This window comes from Felis catus, chromosome A1, assembly GCF_018350175.1.
Source record: "Felis catus isolate Fca126 chromosome A1, F.catus_Fca126_mat1.0, whole genome shotgun sequence".
Taxonomy (NCBI): Eukaryota; Metazoa; Chordata; class Mammalia; order Carnivora; family Felidae; genus Felis; species Felis catus.
Genome location: NC_058368.1, coordinates 11,842,145 through 11,864,859, shown reverse-complemented (window position 1 = coordinate 11,864,859; position 22,715 = coordinate 11,842,145). Strand labels below are relative to the sequence as shown.

The following is a 22,715-nucleotide window of genomic DNA, read 5'->3' as shown; positions in this document are numbered from 1 at the left end:
CATCATTAGGGAAATGCAATTCAAAACTACAATGAGAGATCGTATCACACCTGTCAGAATGGCCAAAATGAACAAGAAACAACAAATGTTGGCAAGGATGTGGAGAAAGGTCAACACTCTGGCACTGTTGGTGGGAATGCAAACTGGTGTAGCCACTATGGAAAACAGTATGGAGTTTCCCCAAAAAATTAAAAATAGAACTACCCTACGACCCAGCAATTACACTACTGGGAACTTACCCAAAGAATACAAAAGCACTAATTCAAAGGGATACATGCAGCCCTATGTATACTGCAACGTTATTTACAATAGCCAAATTATGGAGAAAGCCCAAGTGTTCAGTGATAAATGAATGGATAAATAAAAGGTGGTATACAGATACATATACATAAATAAACACACACACACACACACACACACACACACACACACACACACACACAATGGAATATTATTCAGCCATAAGGAAGAATGAAATTTGCAACAACATGGATAAAGCTACAGAATGTAATGCTAAGTGAAATCAGTCAGAGAAAGACAAGTATTGTATGATCTCACCTATATGTGGCATTTAAGAAACAAATCAGCAAAGGGGAAAAAAAAAAAAAGAGACAAATCAAGAAACACACTCAACTATAGAGAACTGATGGTTACCAGAAGAGAGGTGGGGGGAGGGGGGGGATGGGTGAAACAGGTGATGGGAATTAAAAAAAATAATTAAAATGCACCCAGAGTCTGAAAACTAGGAAATCATACAACACAGTAACATAAATGTTTTATTAAAAAATGAAACTACAAAAAAAAAAATGAAACTACATAGTATCTTTTGGTAAACTTTCAAACATTCAAACAATGGTGAAGACTAAAAAGGTTACTGGTGAAATTTTTCACATATAAAATATATTTTAAATAGCTATAAAAACTGAAAACATCTATTATTTAGCTAACAGTAAATTTTGCATTGAAATTCTGACTATGGGATGGGGCGTCTGGGTGGGCCAGTTGGTTAAAGCATCTGACTTCGGCTCAGGTCATCGTCTCAAAGTTCTTAAGTTCAAACACCCCATCGAGCTCTCTGCTGTCTGCTGAGAGCCCACTTCAGATCCTGTCTCCCTCTCAGCCCCAAACCTACACACGTGTTCTTTCAAAAATTTTAAAGAAATAAACATTTTTTAAAAATTCTGAGGAAGATTGAAGATGGCAGAGAAGTAGGGGGACCAGGATTTCCCTCTTCCCTCAGACACAGCTTATTGAGGTCAGATCACTCGTAACACCCAAGAAATCAGTCTGTGGAGTAACAGAAAGGTCTCCACAGGTGACAGGAAACAGCTTGGAGGGACAGGGGTGCATGTATACAAATTGGGGGAGATAAAACAGCGCAGGCACAGAGGGGAGTGAATCCCTTCAGTGAAAGGACAGAAGGAAGAGAGAGACAGAGAGGCTGTGGAATTGCAGTATTGTGTTAGTACAAGAGAAAAACATCTCTAGACCATGGACTGGGGAACAAGAAATACGGAGAGTGCCAATTTCTACTTTGCAAACAGCTTCAGGAGCTGAAGATTGGAGTTTTCAAAAGTGCACGGCTTTTTCCAGACCACAGTGAGCCTTGTAAGCGTGGCTGGCAGGCAGGGAGCCAGCCTTGGGGTGCAGTAGAGATCTGAGCACCACACTGGCAAAGAACAGTCCACTTCCCAGAGAACTTTGGGAAGAGGGTTTAGTTCCTCCCCAAGGACAAAAGACCCTGGAGGTGCCTGTCCAGGGCCCTTTATTGGCAGGGCTCAGTGGCACTACACCAGGGCAGAATCTGCGAGGTGCAGGGCACCTTAAGACATCAAGTTTTGAACCCCAGCCCAACACCTAGGAGACACGGGAGACTGTGGAGCAGTAAGCCTACTGGCAGCGCTATTTCTGCCTGAACAGTATGGTTTGAGACACCCGGTCCGGGGAAGAGACTGGGGTATTACCATTTTTCTCCCCATCACCAACATGGTGGGACTTCAGGACAGTGGTTCCCAGTGGAGGCAGGACCCCCTTATAACAAACCCCACCCCTCCATGGCTGGCAACTGCTTATCTACTGGAGCAGGACTGACACTGAGTGAACCAGACGGCCTCTCCACCACAAGAGCACAGCCACCGGTCCCAGGCAGCAACAAACAATTGTCCTGTGGTTTTGTTCCCCACCCCTTCCTTTTTTCCAGGGTTACTTCAAGGATCAAAGCACACCTGGTGGAAGGTCCAAACAATCCACCACCAGGAGCAAGGAGAAGCTTTGTAGAGGACTGACCAGTGAAAGCAGCCAAATACACGAAAACAGAGCACGCAACACACTGCAAAAACACTTCCTGAAGTGCCAGGCCCTGGATAGTGTACGACCCCTTTTTAACATAGTAGTACTCACAGGTGCAGAACACATGAAAAGCTATTCAAATACATAAAAGACAGAAACCTAGCCCAAATTACGAAACAGACGAATTCTCCTCAAAAGAAAATCCAGGAAGAAATGACAGCCAGTGAGAGAATTGCTCAAAACAGATACAAACAATATAGCTGAGCAAAAATTTAGAATTAGAGTCATAAGACTAATAGCTGGGCTTAGAAAAAAAAGCATAAAAGACAGTAGAGAATATATTGCTGCAGAGATCAAAGACCTAAGGAATAATTTCAATGAATTAAGAAATGCTATAAATGAAATGTTAAAATAAACTAGATACAGTGACAGTGAGGACAGAAGACGCAGAGGAGAGCATAGGTGAAACAGAAGATGAAATTATGGAAAATGATGAAGCTGAAAAAAAGAGGGAAAGGAAATTACTAGACCATGAGAGAATTAGAGACCTAAGTGATTCAGTGAAACGAAATATTATTTGTGTCACAAGAGTTCCAGAAGATGAAATGAAATATTTGTGTCACAGGAGTTCCAGAGGAAGAACAGAAAGGGGCAGACAGTTTATTTGAACAAATTATAGCTGAGAACTTCCCTAACCTGGGGAAGGAAACAGGCATCCAAGTCCAAGAGGCACAGAGAACTTCCTTCAAAATCAACAAAGCAGGTCAACACTTCACATATGATAGTGAAACTGGCAAAATACAAAATAAAGAGACAATTCTGAACACAGCTAGGGACAAACAGGACTTACCCTACAAGGGTAGGGTGTTAGGCTAAGCGAAATAAGTCAGTCAAAGAAAGACAAATATCATATGATTTCACTCATGTGGAAGATACAAAACAGATGCTCCTAAGAGAAGGGAAGCAAAAATAATATGAAAACAAAGAGGGAGGCAAACTCTTAAGTACAGAGAACTGAGGGTTGATGGGGATGGGGAGTTATGGGGGTGCAGAAAATGGGTGCTGGGTATTGAGGCGGGCACTCGCTGGGATAAGTACTGGATATTGCATCTAAGTGGTAAATCACAGGAATCTACTCCTGAAGCCAAGACTACACTGTATGTTAGCTACCTTGAGAATAAAAAACAAAATAAAACAAAACAAAAGCCTAAACAATGGGGTTCAGAGAGCTTCCAGTTTGGTGAACATTTGGAGGTGCTAGGAGAGTGATAAGACCAGAGAAGGCACCCAACCACCCTCACCGCACCTTGCCCTATGCATCTCTTTCATTTGACTGTTCCTGTATCCTTTTATAATACACTGGTAATAGGAAAAAACAAATTCAGACTACAGGAAAAATACTTTTTTTTTTAAGTCTAGAATATATACAGAACTACTACAACTCAATTAGAAATACAAGCCAATTTTAAAAAGATGGATTTAAAACTTAGACACTTCATAAAAGAAAATATCAATATGCCCATAAAAAAGATGCTTGATCTCATCAGTCATCAGGAGACTGCAAGTTCAAACCACAACAAACAGCAAGAGTGATGAGAAGGACTATAATCAAAATGACTGATGACACACAATGTTGACAAAAATGCTTAAGAAATAAAACTCTCAAGCATTTATCAGTGCAACTGGAAAACAGTAGAGCTAATATGGAAAACTTACTCATTTCTTATAAAATTAAACACGTATTTACCCTACGACCAGCAATTTCACTCTTAAGTAGTTAAAGAGAAATAAAAACATAAACCCATAGAAACACTTGTTAAGAATACAGTAATTTCAGTATTAACAGCCCTAAATCAAAAAGTCCATCAAACAAAAAAAAAGATAAATAAATTATTGTGTATTTATACAACAGAATAGCACTCAATAATAAAAAAGAATAAAGTAAAAATAAAGGAGTCCCGAAGACACTAACAGCTAGACTTTCAAACTTCTCACAGGATACTCTTCAGTGGGAGATCAGTTTAGTTGAAGAGCAAGTACTTAAACTGAAGATTTTCCAACAAACAACCCATTGCAATCACCCTAAAGTTAAGTTCAGAGTCACCAATACCATGTATACATTCAGGGCTTTCCAAATAGCTCTTTATTTAGTCCCACACTCTTAATTATGAGCAGAGAGCCACATATTGCCAAGCATTTGAGGAAAGCCTCTAAACACGGGAGAGTATAAACAAAAGCAAATAAAAGGTGGGAAAAACAAATTAGCTAAAACAAACATTTTGTAGGAAAAAAAATTCCCCAAAATATTATCATTAATTTTCTCAAAGAATCTTACATCCATAACATAAGAACAGAAGAACAAAATGCTACAGCAAAAGAAACGTCCAGGGAAAAAGAGAAAGAAGAAACAGACACAGACAGACAGACAGACAGACAGACACACACACACACACACACACACACAGAAGGTAAGGAAAAGGAAAAGGAAAAGGAAAAGGAAAAGGAAAAGGAAAAGGAAAAGGAAAAGGAAAAGGAAAAGGAAAAGGAAAAGGAAAAGGAAAAGGAAAAGGAAAAGGAAAAGGAAAAGGAAAAGGAAAAGGAAAAGGAAGGATGAAAGAGAGGGAAAAGACAAAAGTGAGAGGAAGAAAGGATCATCTAAAGATCAATACTACAAAGCAGAAGCTTAAAGAACAATCAGTCCAAATTCAGAAGTGAGTGGGTAAACAGAGGGTTCAAGGCAGGGCATCTCCCCCAAAAAGGATGAAAATGAGAAATATTTGCTGTTTAAATCTGACCGGTAGAAATTCAGCAAAACCTGAAAGCATGACTATGACAAATTATTGTTAAAAATATTATGAACTAATAATACACTTTATCATTTTCTTTATCAAAAGAAACTCAGAAGGAAGTAGTAAGATTTAAGAAGCATAAGCAAAGACTATTAAAAAAATCAGTTAAAAATGTACAAGTTAGTAAAGTTTTAAAAAGAGAAAGTAACAATAATATGAAAGATAGGAAGAGAGTGTGCAGTAAAAACTTTCAAGGTTCCTTGATTGCTCAGAAAGAAGTGAGAGTTCTGACTTTAGACTTCACTAATCAATTATGTAGTGAAAGCACAAAAGAGAATGTTAACTTCCAAGCCCACAGGGGGAAAAGGAAAAATGAGAACAAAGAAAATTAATCAATTAAGCAGAAAAGAGGGAAACAGGAAAACAAAACAAGAAGCATGGAAAATAAAAAATATAAAATAAGTTCAACACCATCAAATTCAGTAAGATTTTTAAAACACGTAACAATACTGCATATAATTTATGGACACATGTGACATAGAAAAACAAACAGGATGCAGACCAAATTTAGTGGAGTGGGCTACCCTCTGCAAACAGGAAGAATACAATTTATGAGGGGCATTTCAACTACATCAACAATTTCTTTTCTTTTTTTAATCTCTTAAGGAAATACAGCAAAAATGCTAACATTTCTAAAAAAGACATAGTGGCTATCATAGTCATCTGTTATTTTCTGAACTATTTCCTAATTTAAAAAAAACTGGGGCACCTGGGTGGCTCAGTCAGTTAAGGATTGGACTTCAGCTCAGGACATGATCTCGTGGTTCATGAGTTCAAGCTCCACATTGGGTCTCTGCACTGAAAGCACAGGGCCTGTTTGGGATTTTGTCTCCTTCTCTCTCTGCCCCTCCCCCACCTCGAAAATAAAGAAACTTTAAAAAATTTTATAAAAGAGCAATAGTCAGATATATGATATTCTTATTACTACAAAAATGCAAAGTTCTAAACTGCCTTATAAATATACAGATTTCAGAAAAGTTACCTCCATTTAGCATAGTTTAATAAGCTTAAAAATTAATGACTCACAACTCAGTTCTAAAATGTTAAAGAATAGTAAAGAACATCAAAGTCAAAACCTGTTCAAATCCAAATGCCTAGAATATCTTTAAAATTGTTCTTAAACTAAAGAACTAGTACTGTCTCTGGTAACACTGACTTTTTATAGGTGCTTCTAGACTAAGGCGGCACAAGGAGTCAAGCTTCTGGCTTCAGAGAGTAACTTCCATGATGATGAGCTGAAAGAAGACTTTACCAAATAAAGTCTTTATTTAACACAATAACCAAAAAGGGGGATACTTTTCCTATACACACACACACACACACACACACATATACACACATATATACACACACATATATGTATATATATACACATATATATCAGTTATACACACACACACACACACACACACACACACACACACACACATACACATATATAAATATGAAACTGATTTTTTTCACCAACAAGCATCTAGAAATATTGGCTATTGTGGGTATATAGTACCTGTTAAGTCCTTTGCTAAATCAGGATGGTTCATGAGACAGTGACTAGCAAACTTGACACATTCCAGGCGGATTGGTACATGGATGTCATTAAACCTGAAAAAATATAAAGGCACAGAATGATCTTTAAAATAAGAGAAGCAGGTATGTGTTTAATCTGTATTCAATTTAGATTTATTCCTCTAATTAAAAGAAAAAACAATTTATGTAGAGTAATTCAAAGTGGAAGTCAGACTCTTTCAACAAAGTTTTGATATGCTATATATTTATGAATGCTTTGGAATGTCGATATTAAACCAGCACAATCTCCTGAACTATGTACTTTCAAGGAACATGTATAAACAATACACGCTTGGCTCAAGCACAAAACTTAGAAGGACAAGATTTTTCCTATAAGTATTATACTTTCAAATATGCCTGTTTATATATGCATGTGTGTGTACATAGTTCATAGATACATTATATAAATCCTAAACTGTGTCTGGAAAGAAAACCTTTCCTCAAAGTATCCCTTCTTAAATATAGAACATTCACAAAAGTGTGGCAGACCTTGCACTAAACCCCATATTATTTTACATGACTCTAAAACCTGAGCCCAAATTACTCCTATCCAGTTAACCATCACATTTCCACTAATACTAAAGCCAATTTTTATATGAAGAAGTATCTTAGTATATATTTCTAAAACACTAAAACTCATTTATTGATGTCACTTAAGTATCTTTTGATCTTGTATTTCTCCTCCATCAATTTTTTTCCTTATAATTTATTTGGTGAAGTAACTGCTTTTGATTGTGTGTGTAGTGTTTTTCCAGAGTTTAGATTTTGCTACATTACATTTTTCTGACTTAAATTAATAGGCTCCCCTCTCTCCTAAATCTTATAAACTGACAGTTAGATCTAGACACCAGTAATATTCAGATTCACTGTTTTAGCAAGGCTATTTCACAGATGGAATCCTCTTCCTCCATCATAAAGCACGTGATGTCTAGTCATCTCTAAACTATTGATGTTGAAAGCCTATATGCATTGGTTCATCCTGGAATGCAAAACAGTGATGTTTCTTAAAAAATCTTGTCTAGTATCAACAAGAACATCAAAGTAAAGCAAGAATTTTCCACTCAGTATTTTCATATGTCTTAATTCTGTATCACCAAAAGGTTTCCAAATCATGTATCACCCTATACTGTAAGAAACAAATTCAGTATTTTAAAGGGAGTGGGAAAGAGGTCTTCAAAATGAGCACCAAGTTATTCATAAAAGCTTATTATTAGGAAAAAAAAATGTTCTATGAAGTACACTCAAAAAAGTTTTAACATCCAGTCTATGATCTCATGTAAAGTTTCCAGAGTGTTTTGAATCCAAGTACTCCATCCTTATGTACTTTACCATTTTTCAATTAAACATGTGCTATTTAACCATTACAAATAAATATAAGACCTCTTTAAAAAAATAGTCTAGGTCCTTAAACTTGGTAAGAATCAGTGAGTTTCAATTTTAGGCCATTAAAATTAAAAGAAAAAATTACAATGTAATGGAAATGTGACATAAATTTTAATCGAGATTTTTTTCCCCTTCTAAAATCTCACAAAGTCTGGGTAAATCAAGTCCTGATTTAAAGATATATTAAATGTCTGTAAGTAAAAACTGTATTTTTGTTTTACCACATTAAGTGGACTTTAAGTTGACTGGTATAATTAAACGTATAAAATATTTTGCTCTACTACCCAAGAACTTTCCATTGTTGTTTAAGGGGAAAAAGTCTAGAAATCAAACTCAAAATTACAATGGGCTAAAATTTATTTATTTAATGCACCTTGTGAAATAGTACTGAGCTACATAAGAGGCAGGAAATCACATTATGAATTTAGCACTTAAGAATTTATAAAACCTTCTACCTCATTTAAAAAATTAGAAAAATAAGGCCAAAAGAGATTAAATTTATCATCATCATCGACAGTTTTAGTATTAAGAGGGGACAGAAAAGTGGTTATAACAAATATTTCAATACAAAAAAAAAAAAAGAACAAGACTTTTAAAATCCTATTTATGACTTAATTGCATTATTTGTTATGAGAAAAATTTGGGGACGGGGTGGGGGTGGGAGGGGTTCTCCTTTAACTTCAGGGCCAAAGTACATTTCAGCCAGGGCACTTGAGAGGTGGTTTTAACATATTCAAGGTCAGGGATACTTTTAGAAATGTAATGAAATGAACTCTTCTCATAGAAAAGAGAAATCTACAAACACACTCAAAATTTTGCAACCAATTTCAGGTTTGTGGAAATTAAAAGCATACATGGAATTCAGGTTATCATTTTCTTTAAATGAGAAATGTACAATGGAGGTTAGGAGGAAGAACATGCATATCATTTATTTCTTCATTCTGTGGATATCCTTGTCTTTACAAATGTCTCATGATTTATTTCCAGTTGGAATGAATCACTGCTATGTAATAACACATTTTAATTTCATGACTATAATACCTTTTGAGATAGCTTTTTAAATTTTTTAATATTTATTTATTTTGGGAGGGGGGGGCAGAGAGAGGGAGACAGAATCTGAAGCAGGCTCCACGCTCTGAGCTGCCAGCATAGAGCATGATGCGGGACTCGAATCCAAAAACCTTGAGATCATGACCTGAGCTGAAGTTAGACGCTTAACCCAGGAGCCACCCAAGTGCCCCTTGAGATAGCTTTATAAACGTACTATCTTTAAAAAAAATAAAAGTAAAAAAATTAATGTATCATCTTTCAAAAATTAAGGGCAAAATAAGATGAAAAGAAGGGCAACTGTAAATATGGCCAATCACTACCAACATTCAAACATTTCAACATATATTAAAAAAAAATCTCAAAATATAAAACCTTTAATTTTTAATAGTTCAGAAAAATATTAAATACAGGTGTTTTAAAATAATGTAAAGTAGATATAAACATATATTACTTTTAAACAGGACACCAAAGTCATGTACCTGCCCAAGTAACACTGCCAGAGTGGTTTGTTTTGAGAAGCCAATTCTGAATCCTTTGCCCCAAACATTTTTGCCAGTAGTTTAACAACTTGTAGGCGTTCCTCATTATCATTGCTCTAAAACAAAACACAGACAGCTTTAAAACTATCAGGTAGATATATTCATGACAATTTTCCCATGATTTTCCTCATCTCTCAATTCCACAAAAACTTTCATGAACTCCAAATGAAAACTTATACACAAAAATGCTCAAACTTTTCAAAAAATTAAATGTTCTCTTAAATGATCTCATCATCTCATTAAAGCAATAACTCCCTACATGAAAATACATACCAAAGTCTGACTAAACGTTAGAGGCCCTTCTTACAATTTAGGCTCATTTCCATTCACAATCAAATTCAAAACCTAACTCACATCAAACCTATGCAGATCCTTGAAAAACTATTTGTTTGATACTCAAGGTGCTACAGATGTTACTGTATACTTTTTTTTTCTTTTAATTTTAAAACAATGCCTAAGCCTAGCATTAGAAGCTCCCACAATAATGACCTAACTCATCTCTATTATTTCTCTCACTATTCCTCTAAATAAGTACTTTTCAACCCTGGGGCACATTAAAATGACCTCTAAAGCTCTAAAACAAAACAAAACAAAACAGCCTGGATTTTATTGCTAATATTTCTGATCAACTGGTCTGATTTAATCCCTGGACATCTGTTTATTAAGGCTCCACAGGGTGAAGATTCTAATGTGCAGCCAGGGATGATTTAAACTTACTTGATGTTACTATCCAACCATAATCCTCTGTGTTCCACAAATTGACCCAGCATCTTCCTACCTCTGTATGCTTCTGCACTTGTTTCCTTTGTTTCAATTGTATGTTGTCTGTATCTTTTAGGACACCTATAATATCTGGCCTCTTATTAAATCTGAACTTTTTTTCTCTTCTAGATGTTGAATTTGCTGAAAGCAGGGATTATAATCCCTTACTTATATTTCTTATAGTACTAAATATTTTTATTAAAGAAAATCATATCAACCAAAAATTAAAAGTATGACTGCATTCTGCCTCATCAAAATTGCTAACTACATGAGGAAAAAAACAGAGCAGGGAGGCCAGTGAATCAAGTGGCTCACTTGAGAAATACACCAAAAATATACCCTAGAATAAAACAAGAATGATCATTTGCTGGTTTTGTGGGGTACTCACACTACCAATATGAACTTTTTATTTTTTTGTTTTGAAAGAGACAAAAATCTTTAGAAATAAGAACTGTAATACAGAAATCATTTAAGAACTTTTCTGGGTGGTACATCAGGTTTCATCAAAGATTATTCATTATAACCAGCTTTATTTAATCTTCCTGTAATAATTTGAAAGAGAAAAGACTATTCCTCAAATCTACAAATGGAACTCAATTTGATGGGATAATTTAATGTCAAGGTGATAGCAATATGCCACCAACAGATCCCAGAGAACTATGAGAAAAGTAATGGAGGTTTCAACATAAGCATAACAGAATATGCACAAAAGGAAAATATTTCACAACATGTGAATAATAGACCCTAAACTATTTTTATTGCCTAATCAAGGGATCTTGGGAACCACTATAAACTGTGCCTGAAAACAAGCTTGATGTATAGCTATGATCTGAAAAGTCAGTCACAATCTAGAATTCATTTGGAAAATATCTGAAGAAAAATACTACCCTAAGTCATTAAGTAACTGCTATCTGCTAGGCATCACCCTGGGCACTGGAGGTAAACAGGTAAGGTACAAACATGTAATTAATAACAGTAATATACCACAACATCTGTAATATCCAGCTAAAAACCATCCTCTAAGAATTAAAGAGCCACAAATAATGCTCTTTGCTAATGTGGCTGACAGACCATATCCCTTTTAGAATAGTTACCTTTAATTTAAATTCAAGCTGGGGTAAAACTGAGAGCAGCAAATGACTATCAATATTATAGAGCTCCAAAATTAAGTCAAAGACATGCTCTGACAAATCGCTGATAGATGTTTTCCCAAGCATCAGAACCTGATTAAAAAACTTTTGAGAAAGAAAATTTATCATTAATTGAAATGGCATAGACAAAATGAATTTTCTAAAATCTTCATTATTATTCAATTAAATTTATTATTATTTTATACAAAACCAAACTAGGTTTATCAAAACATTTTCTAACAGTAGGTAGGAAACTACAGGCTAGTTCACCTTGTACATGAAATTCACCTTGTACACAACAAAAGATAACTTGTACTAATTTATCAATTAGCTTATCAATCAACACTACCTACCATATGTACTTTATTTTTCATTATGGTACTTACTATATTTTAAGTTGTAATACAGTTATATTTGTGTACATGTCTTAATTTCCCTACTAGGTAAATTTCTTAAAGTCAAGAGATCACATCACCTTGGCATGTATGGAAGACAAGAATACTGAAGAAAAAGCCTTGTATCTTCACAGAAGGAGCCAATTCCATTTTTAAAATATACAATTTTATATTTATAATGCAAAACAACCTTTTTTCTATTTACTTTTGAGAGAAAGAGTGCAAGCGGAACAAGGGCAGACAGAGAGGGAGACACAGAATCTGAACTAGGCCCCAGGCTCTGAGCTGTCAGCACAGAGCTCGACGTGGGGCTTGAATCCACATACTGTGAGATCATGACCTGAGCCAAAGTTGGGTGCTTAACCACCCAGGTGCCCCCAAACAACCTCTTTTTTCCTTTGTATTTTATTTATTTTTTAATTTACATCCAAGTTAGTTAGCATATAGTGCAACAATGATTTCAGGAGTAGATTCCAGTGATTCATCCCCTACATATAACACCCAGTGCTCATCCCAACAAGTGTCTTCCTTAATGCTCCTTACCCATTTAGCCCATCCCCCTCAAAACCCCTCCAGCAACTCTATGTTCTATTTATGAGTCTCTTATGTTTTGTCCCCCTCCCTGTTCTTATTTTTGCTTCCCTTCCCCAATGTTCATTTGTTTTGTATCTTAAAGTCTTCATATAAGTAAACTCATATGATATTTGTCTTTCTCTAATTTTGCTTAGCATAATACCCTCTAGTTCCAACTATGTAGTTGCAAATGGCAAGAGTTCATTTTTTTTATTGCTGAGTAATACTCCATTGTATGTATGTATGTGTATATATCACATCTTTATCCATTCATCTATCAATGGACATTTGGGCTCTTTCCATACTTTGGCTATTGTCAACAGCACTGCTACAAACACTGGGGTACACTACCCCTTTGAAATAGCACACCTGTATCCCTTGGATAAATACCTAGTAGTGCAATTGCTAGGTTGTAGGGTAGTTCTATTTTTAATTTTTTGAGGAACCTCCATACTGTTTCCAGAGTGGCTGCATCAGTTTGCATTCCTACCAGCAGTGGAAAAGAGATCCTCTTTCTCCACATCCTCACCAGTATCTGTTGTTGCTGGAGTTGTTAATTTTAGTCATTCTGACAGGTGTGAGGTGGTATCTCATTGTGGTTTTAATTTGTATTTCCCTGATGATGAGTGATGTTGAGCATTTTTTCATGTGTCAGTCCGTCATGTGGATTGGATGTCTTCTTGAAGAAGTGTCTATTTGTGTCTTTTGCCCATTTCTGCACTGGATTGTTTTTGGGGTGTTGTAAGTTCTTTACAGATTTTGGATACTAATCCTTCATCTGTTATGTCATTTGCAAATATATTCTCCCATTCCACTGATCGCCTTTTGGTTTTTCTGATTATTTCCTTCACTGTACAGAAGCTTTTTATTTTGATGAGGTCCTAAGAGTTCATTTTTGCGTTTGTTTCCCTTGCCTCCAAAGACGTGTTGAGTAAGAAGTTGCTGCGGCCAAGATCAAAGAGGTTTCTGCCTGCTTTCTCCTCGAGGATTTTGATGGCTTCCTGTCTTACGTTTAGGTCTTTCATCCACTTTGAGTTTATTTTTGGGTATGGTGTAAGAAAGTGGTGCAGGTTCATTCTTCTGCATGTCGCTGTCCAGTTTTCCCAGCACCACTTGCTGAAGAGACTGTCTTTTTTCCATTGGATATTCTTTCCTGCTTTGTCAAAGATTAGTTGGCCTTACATTTGTGGGTCCATTTCTGGGTTCCCTATTCTGTTCCACTGATTGTTTTTGTGCCAGTACCATACTGTCTTGATGATTACAGCTTTGTAATACATCTTGAAGTCTGGGATTGTGATGCCTCCTGCTTTGGTTTTCTTTTTCAGGATTGTTTTGGCTATTCAGGGTCTTTTCTGGTTCCATACAAATTTTAGGATTGCTTGTTCTAGCTTTGTGAAGAACGCTGGTGTTATTTTGATAGGGATTGCACTGAATATGTAGATTACTTTGTGTAGTATCGACATTTTTACAATATTTGTTCTTCTAATCCAGGAGCATGGAATATTTTTCCACTTTTTTTGTGTCTTCAATTTCTTTCATAAGCTTTCTATAGTTTTCAGTGTATAGATTTTTCACCTCTTTCGTTAGGTTTATTTCTAGGTATTTCATGGTTTTTGGTGCAACCGTAAATGGGATCGATTCCTTGATTTCTCTTTCTGTTGTTTCATTATTGGTGTATAGGAATGCAACCGATTTCTGTGCATTGATTTTATATTCTGCAACTCTGCTGAATGCATGGATCAGTTCCAGCAGCTTTTTGGTGGAATCTTTTGGGTTTTCCATATGGAGTATCATGTCACCTGAGAACAGTGAAAGTTTGACTTCGCCTTGCCAATCTGAATGCCTTTTATTCCTTTGTGTTATCTGACTGCTGAGGCTAAGACTTCCAACACTACGTTGAATAACAGTGGCAAGAGCAGACATCCCAGTCATGTTCCTGACCTTGGGGGAAAGCTCTCAGCAAAACAACCTCTTTCTAATCTTTTTTGTCTTCTTTTATATTCTGATGAAATGTGTGTGCATATGTACAAGGTTTACAGCACTACTGAAAATCCAATTAAAAGTACACAACACAAACACACTGAAAATCCAAATTTGAACAACTTTATTTCTATAAGGAACCAGCTATAAGTGGTTTCCACATTCAGATCATTTACCATATTACTACCAAAACTGGTAAAGATACATAGCATAATGGTCCAGTTCCTTTCTATTTAAAGTCTTCCAAATTTGTAAGAAATTAAGCCAGAGAATATACCACACATTCTCAACAGGATATTCTGTCTCTTTGAAGAAGTAGTTTAAGGATTTTTTATAACACATAAGCCCTGATCTCTTCTCTCAGTTACAGTCAACACAACCTGGCTTAAATAGGTTTTCTATATGGATAGTACAAAGTTCAAGACTTCACATTTCTAGGTCTTTTCTGCTTACTTTAAGTCAGGCATTGAGAGAGAGCGAGACATCAGGCATGTGCATGAGCTGGGGAGGAGCAATGGCTTGGGGGGGGGGGGGGGGGATTATCCCAAGCAGGCTCTACACCCAGTGCAGAGCCCAACATGGGGACCCAACTCATGATGGTCAGATCATGACCTGAGCCAAAATCAAGATTCGAACACTTAACCAACTGAGTCACCCAGGTGTCCCTAACTCAGGTTCATCTTTTTTTTTTTTTTAAGTTTATTTAACTACTTTGAGAGAGAGGAAGAGAGACAGAGCACGCAAGCAGGGAGAGGGTCAGAGAGAAAGGAGAGAAAGAGAATCCCAAGCAGGCTCCATACTGTTCAGGTTATTCTTAAATGAAGTTTGTTATGTCTGTGAGACTGCACAAACTAAGTATCCATGTGGGGGGGGGGGGGGGGGGGAGAGAACAAATTCTATTTTACTATTCTTTCTTTACTCATTTTTAAAGTAACTTGCTTGTTGTCCTGGTTTATCAATATTGTGGGAAAATAATTTCATGACCTCTGAGGTTAAATTCTCATTCAGGCTGAAAATAAAATGGCTTTGTTTTCATTCACAAATTTTCTCCTGTTTAAAAACAGTAAATCTAACCTTTCCTTAACAAAAACACAATAATCCTTTCCAATCTGGCCACCTTGTCACATGATCTAATTGTCTTCTTCATCAGTATGGAGAAAACTCACTTGAAAATTAAAAAAAACAAAAAATCACTCCCTGGATTAACTTCTTATAAATGTCATCAATAACAATTATTTAACATTTATAATCTCCATAAAGGCAAGGGCCAAGTCAGTCTTCTCTACTGTATAGGAAGAGCTTGCCATAGTGCCTGACAGAGTAGGTGCCCAATACACATTTAGCAAATGAATAATATGCAGCAGATACTATAATATAAGTAAAACAATCCATGTTCTCCATAAGGACTTATAGTGGAAGAGGCAGATAGAGGTGTTTTTTTTTTTTTTTAATTTTTTTTTTTTTAACGTTTTATTTATTTTTGAGACAGGGAGAGACAAAGCATGAACAGGGGAGGGTCAGAGAGAGGGAGACACAGAATCCGAAACAGGCTCCAGGCTCCGAGCTGTCAGCACAGAGCCCGACGCGGGGCTCGAACTCACGGACTGCGAGATCATGACCTGAGCCAAAGTCGGCTGCTTAACCAACTGAGCCACCCAGGTGCCCCTAGAGGTTTGATTAAAGTATTTCCTTCCAAAATACATTAGCCTTTTATTTATAAACGGGTAACTGATTTTCCCACTACAAATTTATTTTGTAACAACTGCCTCCTAATGAAAGGAGTATGGGTAAGTTAAAGGTCAGCAAGAAATTCTACCTTAAGTTTAATGGTCAATTTTACTTACGAAAGTGCTTTCACATTAAACAACACATTCTCTACAATCACTCCAAGCATTTTATTAACCCCATCTTAGAGATGCAAATACTGAGGCTAGCAAGATTAAGCAACTTGAAACTTGTAATTAAAACGTCCTAATGAAAACTAAAATTACCAAGAAGTGATCCATGCAGAAAATTTTTGGATTTGTTACTGTACAGTGTACCCTGTACTTTTTGTTTTTGATACTGTTTTACCTTTTTAAAAATTATTTAATACTTTTTGGTTTGAGTTGTCAATTGACAAATTTTATATTTAAAAAATAATCTACACCACCACAGTCATGCAAGTTCTATATATCTAAGAATCACTAATTATTAAGAACTTGAATGTGTCTATAGGATATCCATGATAGTGAAAACAACGTAAGCAAAAAAGAGATAGAAATGGGGTTATTATTACCTCAGTATCCTACCTCTCTTTTTGCTTGCTAATTCTCCACTAGAAAGATAAATGAATAATGGCTACTACATGTACAAGTCCAAAAAGGCTGAGAATTATTTTAATAATGTAATTCATTTCATCCTACTACAAAACAATTAAGTTCACTAGAAAGTAATTTTAAATGTTAACTGTATAGGTTTGAGGTAGAAAAATAAGATGTATAAGATTAAAAGAGGGAAAAAAAGCAATTCTCAATGACTTCTTAGCTAACCCTCAAATAAAGCAAAGAACAAGAAAATGAGATAAAACAATGAACAAAGTATTGGGAATAAACATACAATTGAAAGTCTGCTCAGACCATTCTACTAATCTTGTGCCTCTCCTCCCCCAGCTTCTGATAAAGATACAAGAGGGCAGTTCTACTTCTGCAGGCAAGAACTACTAAGAACAAAAAATTAATATAAGGTATTAGTGATAAGGAAATGTTTTTACCTTGATTTACCTGAGATTGCTAAAAGTATTTCTCTGGTCCTTTTTCTTTTAGCTCTAATTATAAGTATTTTCAAACACATACATATGTTGAGACAATAGTATAATGAACCAGAAAAAAGGCACCAAAAAAATGTAAGTGTTCCCCTAGGAAACCTCTGGGTTGGCAATATCAGTTTAAATAAATGACCACCAGGAGGAGCTCACCTAGTATATCTAAAGGGCCATGGAGATAGTCATTCAGATAACACGCGAATCAAAGGAAAAGGGAAGGCTAATTAATCACAGAATGCATAAGTCTGGGTTTAAACACTTCAAATGCCACTAGGTCAATAATGAAAAAAAAACAAAACAAAAAAAAACAAAACTCAACCCACTCAATCCAACCAATTTACTCCAGCCAACACCCAAGACTCACAAAACCTGCAGATATCATTATTTAGAATTCTCTGCCAATTTCGAGCTATTAAGATAGATTACACAATTTGATTGTCCAAACTGTGAAAATTCACCCTCCAAAACAATTTCCTTACAAATCAAATACATTTTTCCAAATCATCATGTGCTTGGAATTATTTAAGGCTATAAGTAAGTCAGAAACAAAAACTGAGATTTACCAAGATACTACTTTATAAAGTGTGTTACTATTCAAAGCACATTTTTTCATCATGTATTTTATATATAGACTTCAATTTTTATATACTATAGGAAATATGCCCCTTCAATAAACTTCAGGAAAATTAAATACATAAGTGATTATAAATAACTTTCTCACTCTTTTCAAGAAGACTGATTTATAACATTTACATATTTGGAGGTAAGTGAAAGTGGAAAGTAGAGAGAACTGCTACATAAATTCCAGAGGCCAACACTAACACTGTGTTCTAGATTTGTTCCAGGAGGCACCATTCACACAGAATGTATCTAGAGTGGTGCAACTCAAGCGTACTAAGGAGAGAAAAATAAAACTTACAATAACCTATTAGCTAAAATACATTTCTTCTGAAAACAGCTACAAGACGGTCAAGCAGATTTGGGATGATACTGAAAGGGCTCATTTCATCTCAATTCCTCCTCTTTTTCAAAAAAGGTAGTTGTATTTTAAATCTACCCCAGGAATAGCAAGATAGGCAACTGTACCAAATCGCTGCCATTAACATGTGCCTTCAACTTTAAGGTCTTGGTATTAGTTCATATCTACTTCTTGTACAATCAATTTAATCTTCAAAAAGCTCTAACTTCCCTGAATAATGAGAAGTTCTATATATTTTATCTAACATTTAGCTCTACTTGTAATATTAGAAATAAAAAGTGTATCTTGCTAACCAAAATTAAAGATGTTCTAGTTCTAGGCAACTTGAAAGAAGTAAATGAATGAACAAACAAGAGGGGAGCTAACCACCCATAAAATATTAGCCAAGAATAATTTTAAATAAGAAGGATAAAGAAAATATATTATTTAATAATTAAAACAACATGAAATTTAAAATTATGTAATATTACTTGCCAAAATTTTGCCTCTAGCTATCTTTAAAATTTTGGCTAATCCTTCTGACAACCAATTACAAGAAAAACTTACATTGGTAATATATGGTTCAATAGCTTGAGCTGTCCTCTTCAGTAAAGCCTTTGCCAAATCATAGGCTTGTTTGTTTAAATTCTGAAAAATATAAAAAAAAACCCTATATTATATATTATATATATTATATTAAATTGTATTGTATATATTATATATCTCTAATTATGAAAAACAAAATATTACCTGTATTCAAAAAGCTGCTCCTGAGTACATAAATGAGAAGACTATCTAAAACTCAATTCGAATAAAAGAGAAGGCAAAGACATTTTTCTTCTTTTAAGACTGACTAGTCTACTAGATCATAAGATCCCTTCCAAGAAAGGAAAATTACATTCTCTTCCTATTTCATTCACAGCATGAAGTAAACCACACAGAAACGGTCAACAAATTTTTATTAGATAGGAGAGGAGATAGTCATTCTACATCTAGTCCCGAAGTCAAATCAGTTCAGGGGAGTACAAACACAGGCTGTTTTACCTCAGGTCCAGAAGAACACGTCAAAAGAGAATGAGCTGGGTTCTAATGTGAACAGGAATAGGGGGCCCATAGGTGGGGAAAGACAAAAGAGTTTGGGGCACCTATGGGACAGCAAACTTACTCAAGGACATCTCAGACCACATGTAAGGCCAAGGATACAGCAAACAAAACAAACAGTAAAATATGAAAAGAAAAAAGGCAGAAGAAAAAAACATCTTAAGAAAACATGTTTCTAAGAGATTCTGGCAATGACAGAAACAATCAAGACCAAAGATCTGAAAGAAAATTGCTAGTCCAGTTTAAACATCTTACAGAAAACAGGTACACTGTAGATATCCTAAAACTCACATTCAGCATATTTTTAGATTTACATCTATTGATGCTTCTACTGAATTACTTCTTTCATTTCTAAATGCCGTTAGGTATTTTACTACATAATACACTACAGCTTATTTACTCATTCTCCTATTCATAGACTTGAAACTGTATGTCTTGTACATGCTTCTTTGTGCATATTAGACATTTTCTGTAAATTCCATCTCTGTCATTTTTTAAATGGGCTGTTTTGTCCTTATTTATTTGTAGAGTTTCTCTAAAATTCTACACACTAAAACTTTGTCAACTGTATGTATAACATATCTTAGTCTATACTTGTCTTTTCACACTGTTTATAGTATCTTAGAGCATAGGGAAGTTTTTAAACTTAATGTAACCAAATCTATCAATACTTTCCTATTTGGCTTGTGCTCGCTGTATCTTTCTTAAAAAAATTTCTTCTACAATGAGGTTAAGATGTTGCTTTATATTTTCAAATAAAAATTTAAAGATTTGTTTTTCAGATTTGTATCTTTATTCTACCTCTTACTTTTATGTATGGTATTAAATAATTATTTCCCATATGGATTTTCAATTGTCCTAAAACCAATCATTAAAGAAACAGTACAGATTCCCTTCAATGACCTATAATACCCACACTTTGAAGTTTCTACGTAACTATGCATCTATTTGTAAACTCTCCATTACTTCCATATGTCCCGTTGCCTACTACTGCCTGATTATAGTCAAAGGGATATGGAAACAGTGTCTTAATACTAGGTGGTAGAGTAAGTCCCCACTATTCTATTCTTCAAAATTAGTTATTATGGGCCATTTACTCTTCAATGTGAATTTTAGAATCAGTTAGTCAAATTACGCCCCCCACACACACAACACACATTCAAACATTCTGTTTTGACTGGATTATCTATTAGTATGCATAAAACTGGAATCATGATGATACTGAGTTTCCCACCCATAAACATAACAAATCATGCAGAATATCTAAGTCTTCTTTTATACTTTTTCCTGAATTACAATGATTTTCAGCATAATTGTCCACATTTTTGTGAAATTTCTAAACAGCTCAAGTCTTTGTTAAAGCTACAAATTTATAAAATTATACCAACAGCCTTTAATATATTGATCTTATATCTATCAACCTTGCAGAATTTTATTTGTTTTAGAAAGTTATCTATATACTGTTTTGTGTTTTCTACACAGGCAGTCATATTATCTGCAAACAATTTCAGTTTATTTCTTCTTTTTAATCCTTTTATCTTTTATTTATCTCATTTTACTCCACTAAAGACACTTAATTGATGCAGATTAGAAATGGCAGCACAGTTCCCTTTTTCCTGAGTAAATAAGTATTCCTAACTCCAAAGAAAATTCTTCAGCATGTACCATATGTACAGTATCATACATATTCTTACCACTTTTAAAATTTATTTTTTATATTTTAGTTAACATGAAGTGCAATATTGGTTTCAGAAGTAGAATTCAATGATTCACCACTTACATACAACACCCAGTGCTCATGACAAGTGACCTACTTAATACAGACACCTAGGCCATCTCCCACTCACCTCCCTCCATCAACCCTTAGTTTGTTCTCTATCATTGAGCCTTCTGTGGGTCATATCCTTATCACTTTGCTAAAAGGTTTTTATCATAAATTACACTGAATTTTATCAAACTGTCTTTTTCTACATCTACTGATACTTTTTTCTTTGATCTGTTAATTTACACAAATATCTTAGTCTCTAAGATTCTCTAATGTTTATCCATTCTTATATTCCTAAAATAAAGCCAATTTGCTCATTATAAATAGTTTACACCGTTCCAAATGTTATTATTTTATATTGAATTTATGTGATATGATTACAACTTTAGACTAAATTAGCCTATGACTCTTCTAACTTGCTTGGCTTTGTCTAGTTTCTCTATGAAGATTATATTCCACTCATAAAGTGAACTGTGGAGCATTTCTTCCTTTTCTATAATCTAGAAAGGTGTACTTGACATTTGAATTGTATGCTACTTAAATGATTAGGAGTTATCTCCTGATGTTCAGTTTAAGTTCTTTTGTAGTTGGTGTGTGTTCTGCTGCTGTTACTTTTATTATTGCTGCCACTGTTGTTTGGGAGGAAGGGATTTTGTTCATTTTATGGATACAATTTTTAAAACGAATTCTATTTCTTTTACTGGTTAAAGGTTATTTAAAATTTTCTCTGGCAAGTTATATTTTCTAGGAAATTCTTTTACCTAATTTCAAATATATTACCATAAAATATTGTTCATAGAACTGTCTTTTTAGCTTTTTAATGTCTGTTGTTCCCCATTTCATTCCAAACCCATATATTGATACCATCTCTTTTTTTTCTGATTCAACTTACCATGGATTTGCCTATTTAATACATTTTTCAAACTGCCAGCTTTGAGTTTGTGTGAAATGTACTGTATTTTCTATGTCTTTAATTTCTGTACTTGTTTTCTTCCTTGTATACGGTGTATAATCTGATTATTTTTATAAACTTCCTGAATTAGACACTTGGCCAATAAAATTAGATTTAAAAAACATTCAGGGCGCCTGGGTGGCTCAGCTGGTTGAGCATCCAACTTCAGCTCAGGTCATGATCTCACAGTTTGAGGGTTCGGGCCCCGCGTCAGGCTCTGTGCTGACAGCTCAGAGCCTAGAGGCTGCTTCAGACTCTGTGTCTCCCTCTCTCTCTCTGCCCATTCTCTGCTAGTGTTCTGTCTCTGTCTCTCTCTCTCTCAAAGATAAATAAACATTTAAAAAATTAAAAAAAAAAATTTAAGCTGTATCCTACAAGTTTTAATATGTATCATTTTAATTATCATTTCTAAATATTTCAGAATTGCCATTATGATTTATTTTTTTGTTTTTGTTTTGTTTTTAATTTTTTGTTTTCTTTCTTTCTTGCCCCCCCACCCCCACCCCACCAAGCCCTTGTCTTGAGGGCTGACTTTTCAACAGATCACAGTGAGGGAGCAGCTCTGCTGTACAAAACCCCAACCATTATGATTTATTCTTTTGACAGGTTAAGCATGGTTG

The 22,715-nt window shown here is 35.0% G+C and overlaps 1 protein-coding gene across 6 annotated transcripts in view; it reads right to left on the bottom strand.

Annotated features, from left to right (window-relative positions):
* The window catches only part of PDS5B (PDS5 cohesin associated factor B), a 195,900-nt gene that overhangs the window by 94,393 nt on the left and 78,792 nt on the right, over positions 1–22,715 (bottom strand). For all 6 annotated transcript variants that reach the window (XM_023250592.2, XM_023250593.2, XM_023250605.2 and 3 more), the window contains exons 7-10: positions 18,845–18,925; positions 11,533–11,673; positions 9,617–9,732; positions 6,646–6,740 (exon numbers count right to left, since the gene is read on the bottom strand). In XM_023250592.2, coding sequence (XP_023106360.1) covers positions 6,646–6,740; positions 9,617–9,732; positions 11,533–11,673; positions 18,845–18,925 — 433 coding nt within the window. The remainder of the gene's footprint in view (positions 1–6,645; positions 6,741–9,616; positions 9,733–11,532; positions 11,674–18,844; positions 18,926–22,715) is intronic.